The sequence below is a fragment of the Mauremys mutica genome, chromosome 2 (assembly GCF_020497125.1).
Source record: "Mauremys mutica isolate MM-2020 ecotype Southern chromosome 2, ASM2049712v1, whole genome shotgun sequence".
Lineage (NCBI taxonomy): Eukaryota > Metazoa > Chordata > Testudines > Geoemydidae > Mauremys > Mauremys mutica.
The window spans coordinates 124,936,106-124,956,619 of record NC_059073.1 but is presented as its reverse complement, the minus strand read 5'-3'; the positions used below and the strand labels follow the sequence as shown (position 1 = coordinate 124,956,619).

Here is a 20,514-nt window from a genome sequence, read left to right as displayed (position 1 = left end):
TAGCTCATGCACATGAGTTATCCTCTGGTTTAAAAAACAAAACAAAACACCTTTTCTTAGCATTGAAGACCAGGCCTCTGACGTGTGATGTTACATTTGCAGTCGCATTCATTATGTCACAGGTGTTGGGAGTTGGGCAGTGACAGTGTGCTCAGCAATCTAAAGGGAGAAGTGTCTCGCTTCTGAAAACCACCTCTTTTGGTAGTGTTGACTGGCATCAATAAAAGTTTAATCCAGTCCTCTTTAGCTAGAGAGGGTGCAAAAAGGAGGGACTTATCAGGGCTGAACAGGGGAATTGAGGACCCCAAGTATAGAGCAGATGAAGAAAGTAGGAAAAATCTTTGAAAATCACAATCTTCTCGCATTTTATCATTTCAGCACAAGTCGTATTCCTTCCTGAGGAAGGCAAAAGATTATTTTTAATAACACTGGAAGTCCCTCTCCTTGACTGCTAGGCACTATATAGTCTCCATAGTGCTAAACAACTTTCTCTAACGTTTTTTGTTGAAATTAGTAGCCTGGAAACTTGGCTTTGTGTGTTTCCTGCTTGGAAAATTTAACATTTTCTAAAACATTTCTGTGCCATTGTTGCAAATCAAAAATCTTAGATGCTTATGGTCTTTACTGAATAAATATTCATCCAAAACATAAGAGCTAGTAATAGAAAGAAGTTTCTGCCTGTGGGATAACCACTCCTGTACCACTTTTTTCTCTTCTCTTTTCTAATTGACTGGAGAAGGATCAGCCATTATTCAAGACTTTGAGAGACTTCACTTGTCCTGTGCTATCCACATGCAGCAACTATAACTCCTCACATCCCCCACAGGAAATCACCTCTTACCTCCACTTGTACTCTCCCACTCGTCTCCCTTCCATTAATTATATGGGAAAACACAATAGGACACCACTACTCAAGAAGATTTCTCACTGTTTCTCCACTCCCCTTAATAGAAGGAAGTATAGAAGCACTGATGCAACGATGCAGAGAACGCTCGATTCTCCCATAGTATGCACGAAAGAATGTGACCAATGGACAAGGAAACACAACTAATTCCATCTGCTATAATAACCAGCTTTCTGCAAGGTAAAGAATTAGCCTTGTATCTGCCCCATGTCAATGGTTTTAGGTTCATCATCAGTCTTACATACAAGAGTAAGATAATATCTAGGTGTGTATTAATGGCCTGTCATACCCATTCAATTTATAAATGATCATTTTAATCAAATTTTTCAGTTAGTTTCCAAAAAAATAAAAATAAAAAATATTTTTTTAAAGAAGCTGTAGAAAGAGATTTTTCTCCGGGCACTTAGATCAGCCGAAAGAGTAGAAACTCCACAGATCTTCATTTCTCCAATAGACCATCATAATAGTAAAAGATCCAGCATGCAAAAAACCCTATTCCTCCATTCTCAATAGTTTTTTTAAATAAAACTAAATATTCTTTTACACAGGTCAAGGAAAGCTGAAGAATTAATGGGCAGCAAGTATCAAGATAACATTGGCATATGGCAGAATGCAGGAAAATATTTTTTTAATACCTATTGTAGGGAAATTGTATCCTACATACTACAAAATCTGATCCAATGTTATTGTCCTGAAGAGATTCCAAATTGCTATATAGTTTATTAATACAAACTACCATTTTTTTGAAGAAGGGGGAATAAGACAGCCATCATGGTAAAATCTGTTTTTTGTAATACCATTTTAGAATCCACTGCATCAAGATAGGAAATCAGATGCTTTATTTTTCCTATATGCAGTACAAAACAAAAATATACAACAAACTCTTTAAAAAAATCAGAATTTTAAATGGGGGAAAATCCCAGAGTCTTTAGTATATAAAATAAAATCTAGCATTCAGAGTTCTAGAAGGGAATGAATTGTCAAAGGAAAAAAGTTACAATGGGTATAGCACAAAAGCTAATTAAATAAAAGGTAACTTTAACAAAGTGCACATATTTCTGTCTTGGGCTGTAAAAAGTACCTGTTCACGTCATTATCTGACACATGTAGTAAAGGAAATAGCAAACTGGCCAAACCTGCTCGTTATCTACCCCCACTCTCCTTTGGATTTTGCAAGAGTAGACGAGACACTCCCATGTCCCCTCCAGACTGTATGAATAAGAACCTGTTTTACTTATAGTTCCCCAAGCTGTACCTCATTTGGGATAAATTTTACCTGCAGTACCTCAGTGATGTGTATTTAATGTATATATGTGTCTCGTTGAAATCTTCAGGTGAAAAGCTGCATAAGTGCAAAACATTTTTATTAAATCTGCCTCACAAATCAAACTGCAAAGATAGCTCTGCCATTGTCAGGAATTGGCCAATTTGTACAATTTTTAAAAGTAAAATCTACTATCAATAGAGAATTGAAAAATCAAGAAAAGTGAGCTTGTATCGTTGCAATCTTATCCTTCCCATCATAGCTCTAGTCCATCAGTGTCATTTTCTGAATTAGGAAAAGCTCCCATTCAAAAAGTCTGAATCAAGCAGAAACTCAAGTCTCAATGCAAAGTTACTAGAGCAGCAGTATCTTCTGATTTCTGTGCTTTATTCTTGCTTGCTCTTCATTGCTTGTTAATCTAAAAATTGCTGAATGAGCACACCAAAGGGGAAAAATGAATTACTTGCATGTTGCGAGCCCTTTTCATTTCTTAATATTATCTCAGCAGACACTTCTTTCTCAATCTACCCTGCCATGAAGTTTCTCTCCCTAACCTTCATTTTGAATTAGGTAGCTGTTGTGCTGTTTCCAAGTGGAGGCATAAGATGACTGAGGTCAAGGAAAGGGATTTCCAGTCCATATTTTTAAAAACTGTTTCCTCTGAGAATGAAAATCATCAGATTTTGAGGAAAGGAAAGAGGTTCCTACAACTGTGAACAGCCTTTTGTTTTCTTTTCATTTAAGGTTTTTCACAGTGTGTTTTTTAAACAGAAGTTTGTTTCTATGGGAATTTTATTGCTCTGGGAAGAGAATTCAATTTCAAATTTTTCCTTTTTATTGAAAAATCCCTTTTAAAAAAGCATACTGTACTTCATATAAATACCATAAGGACATATCTGTGCAAATTCTTGCACCCACATATTGCTTCGACATTTTGATTCAAATGTACATACAAAATTGTGTGGGTGGCTAATGTGAATGGGACACTCTTTTTCTCTTTAACTCCATGTTGACGCAATTAGCCTCTCAGAATGAGCTTTGTGTAAGCTTTAAAACTTTTTAACCAACTTATTTTGTTCAATTGATTAAAAGTTCCTGCAGATAATGTAAATTAAACTTTAACCATCACTATCTTAAATTTATTAATAGAGATGAGCTGCAAATGTTCATACTAATAATCTTGGTAGGGTTTTAAATTTTATGTGCTGAATTCCCCAAATCATGACAAGGAGCATTTAGCACATAATTTTCTTAGGTCTTTTAACATTTTCAGGTCACTTTATAAGAGAGAGACTTCAATTAAAATGTCTTCTGTATCTGTTTTTCCTATTGTGTGGCTAGATATATCTGTTCACTTTCTTTAGCCATTAATTAATATTTTCCCAAAGCATTTTTACTTTGTTTGGTTTTTCCTCCACCCATAATTTTTTTAGGAATTGATCCCACTCATACTGTGTACAGCCTGCCTCCATCCTGAACCCAAAGAGAGAGATCAGCTCCTACACATACTGTTCAATTTGATCAAACGACCAGATGATGAGCAAAGGTGTGTGTGTGTGTTGGGCCGGGGCGAGGGGTACTTTTTTCTTTTGGCAAAGATGTAGATTTAATGGAAACTGGATACTCTTAGAGGGCTATTGATTGATTTTCCCCCCCCCCCCCCCCATTCAGTTCACATTGTATTAACAAACTCATGTGGACTTCGGGACTTTCCATTTCTATGACCTGCACTTTCATGTGTAATTTAGTTACTGAAATGTAAGAATACACTCTGCAAACTTCAGGGTAATATTTCAGTTCCTTTAAGAAAAAGGGTGAACTGAAATGTTTTTTAAAATAAGCTTAAGATCATAAATCTAATACTTGTGGCGGTTATATTGATATGCCAGTCTTTTAAAATTAGTTCCTTCATCACTTACCTGTCAAGATCCCTAGGTCCTTAGTTTCTCTCCAATATTTAATGACTTCACTGACACCTAAAGTAGCGTTAGGAAAGCAGTTCCTGCTCTTCAGGGATCAGTGATGTCAGCAGTTGCAAGAAAATTTCAGAAAAACCTAGGGTCTAAAGTCTGGTTTTGGCAGGTAAGATCTTTTTCACTTAATCTTGAAACTGTTTGTTTGTAGTTCTTAGCTTTATATATGTGTTGTGTTAATGATTTAGGATCTCATATGTTTTTTTGTTTTTTTTTTAAACTTCAGTTCTCTATTAAGTAGTACTCAGGAAGTATTGCTTTGTGTTCCCTTTTACTCTCTCTTGTTAAGATTATCCTTAAGGTTGAAAGACAGTACTCTGGCTGGTATGTTTCCTTCTTTAATAGAGGACAGATTTTTTCATAAGCATTTGTCTGGAACATTTCTCTTCCATTTTTTTCATTAAAAAGGCCTACTCTAAAACATTTTGATCTGTCATTGCTCTGTGCAGTCTTCTCCTGAATCAGGTATAAAGAATTATTTTCAATGTGTTTACTTAAATATTTTCTCTGCCATCACAACATTTTCATGTAACAAAGGAGTTTTACCTGTGTCAGTTGTTCACATGATATATATTAGTGTCTACGAGCAGTTGATAGTGAGATGTTTCTCTGTTCACAAAACCTGGAAATTGCTTCCTACGTCACAGTCTCTGAAAGTAAGAGAGCCTCTGTATGTAAAGGGTGAGTCCTTGTTCCTTTTCAGGATCTTCAGGCATGTGAATTCTACCTCCAAAATGTACAGTGCTATCAGCTAAAAAGTTTTGGATGTCCCAATACAATTTGTTGCTAACATTATTCTGTACTTTTTTAAAATAGAGGGCACAATTTTGTTGTAAGATTTTAGTCATTTGTGATCCACAGCCTCTTTGCAGAGGATCTGGGAGCCTCTTTACAGCTGTAACCAGACACCTGATTTCCAGGTAGTAAAAGTGAAGTGAACCAACAATATTTTGCTTAACTTTTCACATTCAGCCTTTTACTATAAAATATGGAGTGATATCTTAAAATTTCAGGTGTCAGTTTTCCAGCAGAAAATATCAGAAAAAATATTTCCACAATACCATCCAACAAAGTTCGTATCTTAAAAGTAAAGTTAGTAAACATTCTTATACTTCACAGATTAGCTGATCTCTGTATTCAAACTTCAGTTGTCAAATTAAATCTCAAATTTTACATCCCTAGAATCCAAACACATGTATGAACCCAAATCAAAATAAGGTTCTGAGTGCAAGCAGGAAAGTGTTTCCTCTTCAACATTGACTCCACTGTCAACATTTTACCCAAATTTTATTTGTATTATGTCTAACGGTGTATAACCACCTGTCAGTAGGATCATGCAAGTGGAAATAGTCAAAACCATTCAGACATAATGATTTGAAATGGTGGTGTCAGTCTGCTCTGTTAGGTATAGTGTTCATAAGCTACTCAAGATCAACCACTGTGTAGAGACCTACAGTATACAATATCTCAAAAGGGTAATGAATGGACTTTCATAAGTGCCTTGGAGGGTGTGGGGGGGTTGGTGTATCAGTTCAGCAGGTTTAGTTCCAATTTTTTTATTTAGATAAAAAGATAAGGTGAAAATGTGACATGCTATAGTGTGGTCCCATTTGTCATTGAACTATTAATAGCTAGTTAAACATTGGTGAATTATACTTATTACATACTAACTATATAGTGTAACTGACAGAGGCTTTAATTACGTATTCTTGTCTGTGTACACGCTATCCATGGGTAATAGGCACATTAGCCCATAAACCTGTTGCCACCACATATGTATTCATCATACATACATGGAAGAGCTTGTTTTAGTTTATTCTTAAGAGCAGTGAGGCTCTATATACAAGAGTGTATAGGTTTTACCAAATATTTATAAAATATCTGTATGGAGCTATTTCAAACTTCTATTTCTTGACAATTTTAAAGTTGTTTTTTGGGTGCCTTTCATATTAACTTCAAAGACAGTTTCAGGAAACTCCTAAAAGTATTCATATTCCGTCTTGAAGTGTGCATTAAAACTCAGTTTCCAACCTCATAAGAGACTTTTGGATCCTGAGCTAACTTGGTTGCAAGGTTAGGAGGGCACAGAATTGGTTTCAGGTGAACAGCTGAGTTAAAAACATAAAATAACCCTTCCTAGTATTGACACACTTCCAGCACTAAGTCCAGACCTGCTGTATTCAAGTTCTATCACAACTGCATATTCTGATACTGCAGTGAAACTTTTCATCAGTGTACTTACTTTTTTTTTTATGTTGAGGTTGCAACTGTGTGGTCCAAGCTGAAAGAAGAACCAACTGCAGACCCTTGCAAGCTGCCTTACTATTTTGTCATATCTCACAATCTTAAGATTCTTTGGGGGAAGATCACTACTGCATCTCTCCTAGAGATCAGTTTTGACTAGTTTGATTCTTATTTAATAATTCCCTTTCCTTTTCTCCTCTTCCTTAACTTTGAAGGTCTGTCGTATGTAGTAGAGACTAAAGAAGAAAACCAGTTCACTCTGGCACTAGGTTTTTCCCACCATTCCTTACTTTCCTTAATACATAACATTTCCTTTGTGAAATCATTCTGATATGGGTGTATCCCTCCTTTTTAGAGGACTGGGTGATGGATTAATGTGTAGGTGAGAAATAACCAGCAGAACCCCTGCCTTTCAACCTTAAGGACATATTGTGAACTGCATCAAGAACGTGTAGGCATGACAATAATTAACATCATAAATTGATGCATTCTTGATTGTTTTAATAAATTGTGTAAATTCACAAGGAGAATGGTAAACTTACTGAAGGGGGATGGTATTATATTCATTCTATGCTAAGGTGTTAAAATGTACAGATTTATTTTGGCTGCTGACATGGGTAGTAGAATGTAACATTCTATCAAGAGCAGCTATGAATGTAATGAGTATATTACTTGCAAAGTTAATACCACACCATTCTTATCAACTCATGCAAAAATAGGCAAAGTTGTAGCAAGATAGGTGTCTATTAAGTAGAAGTTGGAATGTCACAAGTGCTAGCTAAGGAGAATCCACAGGTGCTTGTGACTTGAACCTCTTGTGTCTTCTGGATTCAGATATCAAAAATGCTTCCTTACTGATGTTGCACCATAGTTCTGTCTCTTGTCTCTATCCACACCTCCTCTTTAAAGGATAAGGAGGCACATACACATACTGCATAGATTCTGGTTCCATATGTACATCATTAGAAAAGAAGATTCTTGAAACCACAGTTAAACTTGAACTCAAGTATTGGAAAACATTGCATTGAGGCTCTGGTATCCCCAAGTGGTTTTTGAAGAATTTTCCTATCCTCCTACTTGCATGGTGCATCATGAGCTAGCTTTACATTTTTTAAATTGATTTTTCTGGATGTAGGTGTAGCCATTCAACTGGTAATCAAGAGCCATAGGAAGGAGGTAAAACTTTAAACCTTTTTCAGTAAAAACTTGAAATATATAACATTTTTGCAGCTCTGGGGAGGAATAGTTTTTTGCATTTTTAAACTGGGTGTATGGATAGAGCTCCCTAAAGAAATTCAGATTTCTGCTCTTCAAGTTTTTTAACTAAAGTGATTTCATAGTCTGATCAAGTTCTCTAATGAGTCATAGTTTTGTCAACCTTTGCAAACCTGAGTACTTATGAAGTTTTCAGATACCTTTCTGACTGAATAATAGGATCATTCTTTTAAAAGCCCATGTGACCAATTTTGTGTTAAAAGCAGTAGATTAAATAAACCCTTCCTAGTAACTTTAGATTTACTTTATTTGAGCTGACCATTTTCAGAAAACACTAACAAATACTTCTGTTACAAATAGCTTTTCCATGTCCGCCTTAATTCATAGTCTGACATATTATACCATCACAACAGTAAAATATTAACATTCTCTACTTTCAAAGTTAGACAAAACAATTACTTTGCAAATGTTTCAAGTTCTTGAAACATAGAATTCCATACTTCCAAGTTATAAGTACTCTTACCAGCCTACTGACAAGAATTGAGTCCACATATTGTGAACCAGAATTTTATCCACCTAAAAATAAAAAGAAACCACTTCTCAAGGAAAATTCAGTTACTGCTATTAACAAGGTTCGCCAAGCATTTAAGGCACAAAATGTTATGTAGTAATGCACTTATTTTACTAATGCATTGATATTCTAACAATATTAGAAAACTAACACATAGTAAGGGGGCTTAATTATTGATAATGTACATCTGAGAATAGGTATCCTCTAAATTATAGGTTCTCAGCCGTTTTCTTTCTAAGGCCCCCCTCAACATACTATAAAAATTTCATGGCCCACGTGTGCCACAACAACTGTTTGGTTTTTTTCTGCATATAAAAGCCAGGGCTGGCATTAGGGGGTAGCAAACAGGGCAGTTGCCTGGAGCCCACACCACAGAGGGCCCCCATGAAGCTACATTACTCAGACTTCGACTTCAACCCAGGATGACAGGGCTCAGGGTTCTCGGCTTCAGACCCATGCAGTGGGGCTTCAAGTTTCCGCTCTGGGCCCCAGCGAGTCTAATGCTGGCCCTGCTTGGTGGACCCCCTAAAGCCTGCTCATGGGACCCCAGACCTCTGGTTGAGGACCACTTCTCTAAATAATCCTTTCAGCCTAAAAAGCAGATATAAAATGGAGGCATAAAATATTTATTGTAGGGAAAACATTTACAATGTAAACAAGTTTAAGATTTTGATGTTTTTCAGACAAATGATATTGACTGGTTGTGTGGCATTTGCTCGACATGTTGGACCAACACGTGTAGAAGCTGAGCTCTTACCACAGTGTTGGGAACAGGTAACTGAATATTTCATGCTTACAACAATAGAGTTTCTGCAGTTTACTAAGGATTTGTTTTAAACCTGCTTATTATGCAGATTTAAAACAAACAAGGAAGTATTTCTTCACACAATGCACAGTCATCCTGTGGAACTCATTGTCGGGATGTTGTTGTGAAGGCCAAAAATATAACAGGATTCAAAAAAGAATTAGATACGTTCATGGAGGATAGGTCCATCAATGATTGTTAGCCAAGATGGTCAGGGAAGCAGCCCCATTCTCTGAGTATCCCTAAACCTACATGCTGGGACTAGACAAGAGGGGATAGATCACTCGATAATTGCCCTGTTCTGTTCATTCCCTCTGAAGCACCTGGCACTGGTCACTGTTGGGAAACAGGACACTAGCCTAAATGGACCATTGTACTCCCCCAGTATGGCCCATTTTATGTTCTGAAAATATTTTTGATATATGGAGACTCTTTCATCTTATTTGATAACATATTTTTGTGCAGCATTGATAGTGCAAGAGCCAAGAAAAAGGAAGCCAGTCAGAGAATTGGGGGATTCTAGTCATCTGTAACATACTACAGAAAAATAACTTATTAAAATGCAAATTATGCTTTGTAGGACAGGCATTACAGGGAATCGGAACTTGCATTTCAAGTATGTAAATTATCATTTCCAATATAGGATTCTCTAAATTCCATACCTTAAATATTAATTGGAAGACTATTTCAATCAATTTTCGTCCATGATGTGTCATCTGATACTCCGAGTGTGTTCATTATAATTAAAAATCTCTCATTTGTAAGAGCCTAAAACTATAGGATTGCAACAGAACAATTTTAGAATTAAAGTAGATATGAAGCTGGGCAAAAAAGCTTTGAATGGTATTGTTCTTCAGGTATGTTGGTGTAGGTCTCACTGTAAATGCAGATGTGCCTTGTAAACCCAAGCTCTAATTTTTTGAATAGCAGTGTCTGAGGACCGCACATACACCCTGTGATTCCTTGTGCTCCTGCATGAAGGCATAAAAGATGCCATAGCTCAGTTCCCTCTTACCACCATGGCAGGAAGATGGAATCCAGCAAGTGCCTGACCCTCTGACTCTCTTCAGAGACTCTTTGACTAGTTCTTTTCCAATCTATTGGATGACAAAATCTTAGTTTCAGTCTGATTCCGCTGTACATCTTCCTGTACAGCAGCGTGAGGCACTTTGTGCCAAGCACCATCTCTCATGGCAAAATACATGAAACCTCAGGTTTCAAATCCTGTCCATCCTGCAACAGACTGATCCTAATCAAAGATGTCAAAGCTAGTGACTCTCCTGGCTAAGAGAGAGCAGCATCTTGGACATGTGCTGTATATGTAAATTCTTCTCTGTCAGGACCTGCAAGTCCAGTGACTCTCTGCTCAAGCTACATCTGTTTGAAAATGTCCATGCAGGTCACTTTGGAGTGACAGTTACGACCAGAGCAAGGCCAGATAAACCACCATTGGCTAGCGCTTCCTAGAGTGCACATCATGGTGTGGGTTCAGGCAGTGGAAGGGCAGTCCAAGAGGGCACTGGCAGAGTTGGCAGAGACTGCCTCAGTGTTGACTGTCCTAGTGCAGGCTACTCTAGCTCCTATACTAACTTCCTCAAAATGAGCACCTCAGTTGTTAAACTTGATACCTACACCCACTCCTAAATGGGACACCAATTCAGTCAGACCAAGCTAAATGATTCCAAGTCCAAAGGGAAATCCCAGAAGGAGAACACAAGACATCACTCCAACAAGGGCAAAGCCCCAGGCAGTCAGTCAGGGCGAAACACCCAGTACCAATCCTGGTATTGATTCCCATGACTGAGCTTAGCAAGAGATATGCAAAAGAGGTGTCTGTATAGTCTCCAGAGATGTTCCTGGTATGCTACCTTTTAAAGAAGGGATACTACTCTTTGCCATTGCTAACTAATTCCTTGTCTCCAACATCAAGCAAAGTCACTCTGCCTTGTCATCAGAGAATGATGCAAAGAAGGGTATCAAGGAGCCCCATTCAGAGTACCTGTGCAGGAGTGGTACTTGGCTAACCAGTCTCACTATGCCAATACACTTATAGCATGCTACATAGACCCCAGTGGTTTTATTGGAGACTATCCACCCATGTGTCAGAGCAGATTAGACACTCCCATTTCTGGGAAAAGGAAGAGATCACGCACTCTGGTGGCACCATACACCAAAACCAGACATGGATCCAGACCCATGGGAACAGAAGATGATAGAGGGACAGTGACATCCGTCATTTTCTCCCGGCGAATCCTCTTCACTGGATGCAGTAGTAGCACCAGCAGCAACAGAGGACTTCAAAGACTTCCAGGACCTCCTGTCTCAAATTGCGTAGACGCTGGACATTAAGACTACATTCATGCAAGAAAAGTCTCACAAGCTCTTTGATGTCCTAAGCATGCTAACACAAGCCAGGATCAACAGAACTAACCCATTCATATTGTTACCGTGTCTCTTTCTAGCCATAGGTAGGCACTCTAAAGATCAAGCTATCTCTTCACCAAAAAATAAATAAATCTATATTTTTTTTATGTTACCAGCTGATTGGTGTACTTTTCCCAACAAACTTCCAGGCCCACTGCGCCAGAATGCAAGCAAGATTCTCCATCTGCTTCAGAAATCTGTAAGGTGATGGTGTGGAGTAATCTGCTGACCCATATCAAACACTAAGCCATGGACTTATCTGCTAAATCAGCTATCAGGTTTGAGAGAGAGGTACTACAATCATTGTTTGGCTGATACTGCTGATATTCTTCATTCCCCGGCCCCATTGGACACTGCTATTCAAAAACATCTGATATTGCATGCCTGAGGCTCATGTGTGCTTATAGTGGGGGATCCACGCTGACAACATCTTGAAGAACCATAGTTGTTATAGAATAAGTAAACGTTCTGTTTCTCTTCACCAGATCAATCACAAATACCCAGAGAGACGATTACTAGTGGCAGAGTCCTGTGGAGCTCTAGCACCTTATCTTCCTGTAAGTATTTGTATTTACTGCTAATACTTTGTTTGTTAGAAAGTAGGAGGAAAATATATAGCAGGAGTGGCCAAACAATCTTCAGAAGTTTTGAGAAATGGGGCAAGCTTGCCAGGGATTGTGGCTTCAGTTCCACTCCTGCTGAACCCTGAGACTCTTCTCCCCCCGGGACAGAAGCCCCTAGACCCACCACCCTGCTGCAGAGCAGGAGTCCCAATTTCCCCTCCCTCCAGTCTGATAGGCAGAGAATGGAAAGTGTGGGGTGCTCCACGAGCCTCACTTTAACTGTAAAAGAGCCGCATGTGGCTCACAAGCCACAGTTTGGCCACCCTTGAACAAGTGACTTTGACTGTTACCCTATCACTTACCACTTTCATATTCAAAGGGGAAAGATATCTTGAGGGATGATGTGTGTAGATGCATAGATATTGGTGGTAACATGTATTCTTCTTTGAGTATAGATGTGCTCCACTATAGGTGCTCCATGTCAGGTGTGCTCACACCACTTGCACCTTTAATTGGAGATTTTTGGTGGCAGAGCCCGTTTGGCCCATGCGTGAGCCCTATGCTTCCTTGTGCCCTGCTCTGAGGCTCTATAGGGCTGCATGGGCAAATCACCCACATTTACTTCTCAGCTGCCTTGGCCTGAGACAGTGTTAGTGTGCCTTACTGTTCAAAGCTGACAACTTTGTCTAGTTATCCATCTTTATTATTTATTTTATTTTCTGAAGTGGTTTAGGGGGAGTTTCTTTTGTTCCTTATCCTATCTAGATAACCATTGCCCTGGTGTCTGCCAGGCTTTCTGAGCTTCAAATGGCATGTCTCTTGCTGGGAGGCCATCTGGGTCAGTGACATGCATTCCCATTGTATCTGCTGTTTGAGAAAGTCTTATATCCCGCAAAAGTGCTCCATTTGCTCCACTTTTAAAGGCAGGGTGCAAGGTAGAATCAGTCATTAAAATCGAGACTCTTAATGATGGAAAGTTTCCTCCAGCTGGCCTCAGATCCAGACCAGGAGACACTTCCCTGGCCCCTCAGGCATCAGTCTCTGAGTGAACACAATGCCCCCTCAACTTCAGTACATTCACTTAGGTCTACCTGAGGTAAATCCATGAATACCCATAGAAAGAGGAGCCAAGTAAGACTGCCACAGAGATCTCTTGCCCACTCTGGGTACAGCCGAGGCACCAGATGCTGTTGGTACCAACATCCTGTCTGGAGCTTCTGGCTCCTCTGAGAATAAGGGCAACAAGCATGCCTCAGTACCAAAACCTTTGACATCATAGAAGCAGAACACTACAACAAGAGAAGAATCTAAGCATTCCAGTTCTAAGAAAACAGTCCCCACAACTCCTTCAGTATTGTCTGTATCAAAATTGACCCTCTAAAACTGCATTGGTACCAGGAAAATGCTACACTTCTCATACAGTCTCAGTGCCTCTCTAGGCATACTCATCGGTACCGACTAATTTGGCTAGAAGGGACTTTCCAGATCAACTTATACCCTCAGTACTGATAGTGGAACAGGGCCCCATTCTCCAAGCCCACCTGGTACCACAGGAGTTCAAATTCTGTAGGGTTTATTTATTTCAGAGGAATTGGAGTCTCCCTTGTTAATGGGTTACAAAAGATTGTCAGTACCGAGTTAGCCATAGTCTCCAAGGTAGACCTTTCCCCACTACTGCTTGATTCTCCAACACCTTCAATAAGTGCTGGGGCTCCCTACCTTAATGAGGAGGAATTATCCTCCAATTCAGATGTCTCAGTTCAAGATTCCCCTATTGTTCAGATAAGGGAACTCCTTCCTGACACTTCTGAAAAGAGTAAGAAGTTACATCAAAGACAGACCTGTGTTCCCACAGCCTGGTTTGAAACCAGTGATGCCACCTGATGCCTTTTGGACTCCCCAGTGGCGATACTGTGATCCTTGGACCGCATATTAACAGCAGTTTTCTCTTGCCACTAGTCTGTCTTGTGGGGTCAATGGGGGGAGATGCTCCTCTACCCTCAATGTCCCTCCTCCATTACCTCAGGCACAAGAGTCCTTTGAGGAGCTGGAGGCCAGGGCAGATAAAGAGGCCAGTCCTCAAATATTTCTTCATCTTCCCAAGATTAATCTATGATTATGTGGTTATTCCTCCCCCAACCGTCTATGGCTGATGACTTCAGACACTTCCAGGAGTTAATGAACCGCTCTACAGATACTCTTTTGGAAGAGGTCTGGGAATCGCAGCATAAGTTCCTGAATATTCTTCAACTGACTCCCTTTACCCGAGTTGCCCTGCCTATTAACGAGGCCCTGTTGGATCCTGCCAAATCCATCTGGCATACCCCTGCAACGATACCACCAGTATGCAAATAAGCTAATAGGAAATGTTATGCTCTGGCTAAAGACTCAATTTTTTGTTCACCTATCTGGCACTGAACTTTGTGGTTATGTAGACACTGAATAGGCATGGTAGACAACACCACGGAAAGGCCATACCATATAATAAAGACCAAAAATGTCTTTATATATTCAGCAGAAAAACATACTCATCTGCGACTCTTCAGTTTAGGATCGCCAACTCTCAAGCTCTGATGACTAAGTACAGTCATTCAAATTATGCCAAATTCACCACCTTTATTGATCATCTGTTGGCTGGTGAGCGTGAGCAATTTCAAGCTCTAACAAGGTTCAGCTGTTAACTAGAACAGCGGTTCTCAAACTGTGGTCCGTGGATCACCAGTGGTCCGCAAGCTCCATTCAGGTGGTCTGCGGATAGTTCCCTCTAAGGTGGAGTCTCTCCCTCTCTCTCCCGCCATGGCTCCACTAATTAGGTGCCTGGACCCAGGAGAAGATGCACATGTAAGGTGCGATGGTGGCCTTGGGGGGACTAGGGGGTAGGTGGGAGGGGGCAGTGGGGTGAGAATAGGAGGTTGGGGAGAATTTTGGACGTGCAGGGCTGCGGTGGCCAGAGAAAGAGGCAACTTTCCCCAGCTCCAGAACTGCGGCTGCCCGGGAAAGATGGCCCTCCTTCCCAGCCCCAGCTTGGGGGTTGCCACGGCGGGGGAGAGAGGGAGAGACCCCGCTCCTTCCCAGCCCCAGATCGGGGGCCCTCACATCATGGGAGAAAGAGCACATCCATTGCATTAGAAAGGTAAGACTACTGATATTAAAAATATGAGTTGTGTGCTTTTATTTGTAGAACAAAGAAACATTTATTATTACTTCTTTTATAGCGCTTTTATCCAAAGCACTTTACAATAGCGAACAGTACAAACAGAATTTGGAAAGATCAATAAGTGGTCCACCGAGACCCTCAGCAATTTTCAAGTGGTCCGCAAAAAAGGAATTTGAGAACCACTGCGGCAGAGCATTGAATCCAATGAGACCTGTAACAGTTAACACTACCACTTGATCCACCCTTTGGATTTACACACCTGCAAACAGTTAGTGGATCCCAAACAATAGAGATCCCATCCCACTTCATTCTCAGAATTCCAGAGATGTTATGAACTACCCAGGAAGAAATCAAGGTTCCAGAGAAAGAGATCACCTGCTTCCTCTGTGTCTGCTACTAAGCACTTATCATTTTAGCATCAGTTTTGATGTGCTGGTCGTGGGCCCGGAACACCACAAAACCGAGCTGCATCTACACCATTCTTAAGTTCTCCTCACACCTTCTATGGGCCATCTTAATTATCACTTCAAAAAGTTTTTTTTCCTCCTGCTAACGATAGCTCATCTCAATTGATTAGACTCTGCCTGTTGGTATGCATACTTCCACCTTTTCATGTTCTCTGTATGTATAAATATCTCCTGTCTGTGTGTTCCATTCTATGCATCCGAAGAAGTGAGCTTTAGCTCACGAAAGCTCATGCTAAAATAAATTTGTTAGTCTTTAAGGTGCCACAAGTACTCCTGTTTTTTTTTGTTGTTTTTTTTTGCGGATACAGACTAACACGGCTGCTACTCTGAAACCTACACCATTCTGTGTAGCTTCTGTCATTTGTAAACACTTTCTTCTATTTTCTGTCCACATGGGGGAGAATCACATCAGGCAAATGGTGCTGGAGGTTATGAGTTCAGGGTATGCAATCATTTTACCTCCCTCTCCATACCTACCCTGACAAATAGATTAAAATAACCAAAATTCTCACTGTCTTCAGGACAAAATAAAAAACCCATCTCTGATTTACTTTCAGTGGGACCTAAGCAAATGTTTAAGTGCTTTCCTGAATATAGACTCTTCTGAATCAAGACCTATATCAATTGATTCTGAAAAAAGAATTCCACCATTAGAGGAGTAGTGATATCAGTCTTACAACTGTAACTTATTTTTTCTAAGTGGCTCAGATACCATAATGATCGTGGTAGAAATATCAAGAAAGTAAGTGTTCTTATTTGATATGAAGAGAAGAACTATTCTATCTCAGATGCTACTACATGTTGATTGCTGGCAAATACTTTTTTAATGTTGACCAGTGTTTTAGGTTAAAATCTAAGGGTTTTTAAATCTGACATCCAACTGCTTGGATAAACCATGTTATAGCACAATTTAGATGCTGAACTTTTTTTGTAGCCCAAATTGCTATAATCAGACCAATATGGTAAAGGCTAAGAGTTAACAACATTTAGTAAAGTTGTATTGCATTCCAGGATATGATTTATATTATTTCTAGATTTGTCATCAGAAAAGTCAGCAAGAAGTTATTACATGCTTTCCATGTCTTCGCAATATGATTCTAGTGGGCAGTTAGAGGACTTGGGTTCTGTGGTTAGATTCACAGTAGACTTTATCGTGGGACTTGTGGAAATTGCTGGTGCTCTATCTCTATGCAGCATCCTTACCCATAAAAATGACTATAATACTTAATCACAAGTATATTGTGAGAATAAATGTCATTGTTTGGAAGTTACTATATAGGTGCAGACTATTTACTCAATTTACATATTTAACAGATATATCTTTCTCTTTATATTTAGAAAGAGATTCGTAGTTCATTGGTGCTTTCCATGCTGCAACAGATGCTAATGGAAGATAAGGCAGATCTGGTACGAGAAGCTGTGATCAAAAGCCTGGGTATCATCATGGGATACATAGATGATCCAGACAAATACCAACAGGTATCATTCAGGGCTAAAGTCCATATGTATATAATACCTGTTACGATGTATCCATGCTTCAGACACTTTTGAATATAGTATTTTTCATGTAAATTACTCACAATTAGTCTCTGTGTCCAAAAAAGGAGGAAAAGTTATATTTCCAGCTCTCTGTAGTACCTCAGGGATGAGCTTCATATAGGTACTTTCTTCAACTTGTCCTTCTGTTTTTCACATCAAAGTCCCCAATACTTATCTGCATGAGCCTGTGGGGACAGTGCCTAAGCATTATATGTTAAGGTTCTAATTCAACTTTTTAATCACTTGCAGATATAATCCCTTTTTGTGGCATAATGTACCTAGCGAAGTTTCAAAATGAAATACAGAAAATATATAGCGTAGCATGTACAGAAAATATATAGTGTAGTATTTATATTATATAATAGCAGCAGAATATTTTCAGAATAGAATGTTTTCCAGTTGTATTTTTTTAAGCAGGTGTTTAAAGTCTGTTCGTATCCATCTTCTTATGCGCATGTCTTTTCAACTAGCTAACTTCACCCCAGCTAGTGTTTGGGAATTTAGCTTATACTCACTATTTTTTTTTAAAGAGTAAACTAAAGGAGGGAAGAAAATTACTTGTTTGAGGGTCACTGATATGTATCAATTTTGTAGGTCATCCATATACTACAGTGACAAGTACTTTTCTATCAGTTTAATAACTGTAACATAACAGATGGTAATCTAACCCTTCTAAATGCACATTTCCTCACTGCTTGAGAGAGATTCTATTTTTTGTAATCTACATTTGGAAAAATGATATATACACAACATTCCTAATATGTGTTTTACTGTGTTCTGCCAGGGTTTTGAACTGCTGCTTTCAGCTTTGGGAGATCCCTCAGAACGAGTAGTTAGTGCAACGCATCAGGTATTTTTACCCGCCTATGCTGCCTGGACTACAGAACTGGGAAATTTACAGTCGCATCTTATACCTACACTTCTTAATAAGATTGAAAAGTTACTCCGGGTAGGTGTTCAGTTTATACAGCTCTAATTAGATTTCTTTCTATCTGATATGCACACTTAATTTTCATATCACTTTAAAAAAAATACCAGTTCCTACAGCGGTTGTGGGGAGAATTCTTTAGGAGATTTTTATGTTGGGATTCCATAGCTTTTGATCTTAAGAAAAGATAATTAGATTGTGTTTCAGGCCTTGCAATCAATATGCCTAAATTTAACAGAAATGGTGAGAAACAAACATTTAAATGGACTGAAGTAATCAAAGTGGATAGTACTAAAATAAAATGAAAACATTGTCAAGAAATAAATAGCAAGATAGGCCTCATTCTTATCTCAAAAGTGGAGATCATGTATTTTTGAATTCTCAACTAATGGATGGGTTTGTGAATTCATGTCCAGCACCTGTAAGAAAGTTGCATTCTTGAACTATTAATCTAGATCCTTCAGAATATAAGAATGATCATAGAACCTAACCACTTTCAGAACTTAATACAAAACTTATTTATTAAGTCTCCTGTTTTTTCCAACACATACAGAGGTAGACACGTGCACACACACGAATTGTGAAGTAATGAATCTTACTCTTGCAGGTATGGAAGGAATGTGCAAGGAGTGTTTCTGTTGAACGTTCTTGAGAGAGACTAAAATACTGTGGTGATAGGGCATAGAAATAATTGCCATTATCTAATTGACATTTAATTGACATTAAACCAACAAAAAACATGAAAACCCTTAAAAGACCTTATACTTATCTTTTAGGAAGGAGAGCATGGGCTGGATGAACATAAGCTACACATGTATCTTTCTGCTTTGCAGTCCTTGATTCCTTCACTGTTTTCACTGGTACTACAGAATGCACCTTTCACAAGCAAAGCTAAGCTCCAGGGTGAAGTGCCACCAATAGAAGGTATCTAATTCATTAAATACCACGAAAACTTTCTCTAAAATCCAAGCAAAAGTTAAACTGATAAATCTAACATCAATCAATATTAAATACATAGAAAAAAGCTAGAAACTCTAGAGGGTCAGGTGAAACTATTTAACTTGAAATGTATGTCTGTAGGGTTTTTATGTAGACATAAACTGTAGAAATTGTACTGTAAACTTTGTAGCTTTATATAACCTTGCTATATATTTAGTATTGTGGTTTAGGTTTCCAAACCCAAGAACCTTTTTTAATCTCCAACTTTTTCTTGTAGTGTCACTGCAAATCTGTTTTAGTAGTACATCTCTGGGGTTGTCTGAATTTCCCTTAATGTAACCAAGCCAATTGAGAGACTTATTTGCTCCCAGTACTACTAGCTTGTGAAGCTTTGTCATGGCCTTTTTCTCTTTGTTCATATCTCTCTCTCTCTCTCTCTCTCTCTCTCTCTCTCTCTCTCTCTCTCTCTCTCTCTCTTTTTTTGGTGAAACCACATCATTTTTTTTTATTTTACTTTAGAGTTCAGATCTAGTAGCAGCAGTAAGCTAGTATGTTCAAAGAAACAGGAAAATTTTAATGAACTATAGAGATTGTCAATAAAAAGTCCAAAAGGGTAGCCATTTGTCTAATAACAAAATATTTCAGAGAGATTGTAATGGGGGTAGGAGGTGCTTGCTGTTGAGCTGTACAGTTTAGGGCTAAGCAAGCCCTGATTTCAAGATGCATCTCATGTCAGTTAGGTGATTCTAACTTAAAAGGCAGCAGGAAGCTGCAGGGAACGGGTGTGGTTGAGATTATCAGACTGCCAGAGGCAGGAAGCCTGGAGGATGCTAAAGAAGCAGAAGCCTGAGAATCTATGGCTGGCTTGAAGAAGCAGCTGCAGGGAGCAAGATGGGCGTCTGCAGTGATAACGAACTATGACCCAGATAAGGAGCAGAGGCTTGGAATCCCCCACCCCCAACTATGGGGAGTGACACACTGGACTGGGGTTGAGGCCTGGTGGGAAGTGTTCCTGTAGACTGAGAGTTAATTTGAGGATCCCTGTGAAGCACAAAATGGGGTGGGGCACTGCAAAGCCATCCCAATCACAAATGAGGGATCAGAAGATAGTATGCACCCACCGTGCTCTACAGATGATTTTTAGCTGCTAGTTTCATTATATGGTTTTCCTTCGCTTATCCCAAACTAATACTTTTTTCCCCTCTCACCTGTGTAAACCAATTACATAGTGTAATCAAAAGCTGTCTGTATTTCATGCCTGTTTAAAGTAGGCAATTTTTAAACATAAAAGGTTTAACAAGCAACCATAAAATACTTCTTGCATCAGCTTCCTGATGATGGCTCTGAAGAAATAGCACACTTCCAATAGCCAGTAATAGGGAAATACATCTTAACTGCTTTAAAGTCTTCTTTTGTTTCATTGGTTTCTCTGAGTCGGGAGGTACAATAATGTAAGTGGTAAATTTTTCACACTGAAATAGTAGTAGAGGATAATAGTGCAGGACCTTCTCCACCTATTGC

The 20,514-nt window shown here is 39.0% G+C and overlaps 1 protein-coding gene across 4 annotated transcripts in view; it reads left to right on the top strand.

Annotated features, from left to right (window-relative positions):
- RELCH (RAB11 binding and LisH domain, coiled-coil and HEAT repeat containing) overlaps positions 1-20,514 on the top strand; it is a 119,504-nt gene that overhangs the window by 50,421 nt on the left and 48,569 nt on the right. For 3 of the 4 annotated variants that reach the window (XM_045003644.1, XM_045003643.1, XM_045003645.1), the window contains exons 11-16: positions 3,602-3,714; positions 8,855-8,945; positions 11,886-11,957; positions 16,926-17,066; positions 17,911-18,075; positions 18,831-18,978. In XM_045003644.1, the coding sequence (XP_044859579.1) occupies positions 3,602-3,714; positions 8,855-8,945; positions 11,886-11,957; positions 16,926-17,066; positions 17,911-18,075; positions 18,831-18,978 (730 nt within the window). Of the gene's footprint in view, positions 1-974; positions 1,085-3,601; positions 3,715-8,854; positions 8,946-11,885; positions 11,958-16,925; positions 17,067-17,910; positions 18,076-18,830; positions 18,979-20,514 lie in introns of those variants that run through there. The other variant, XM_045003646.1, reaches the window with a different exon arrangement.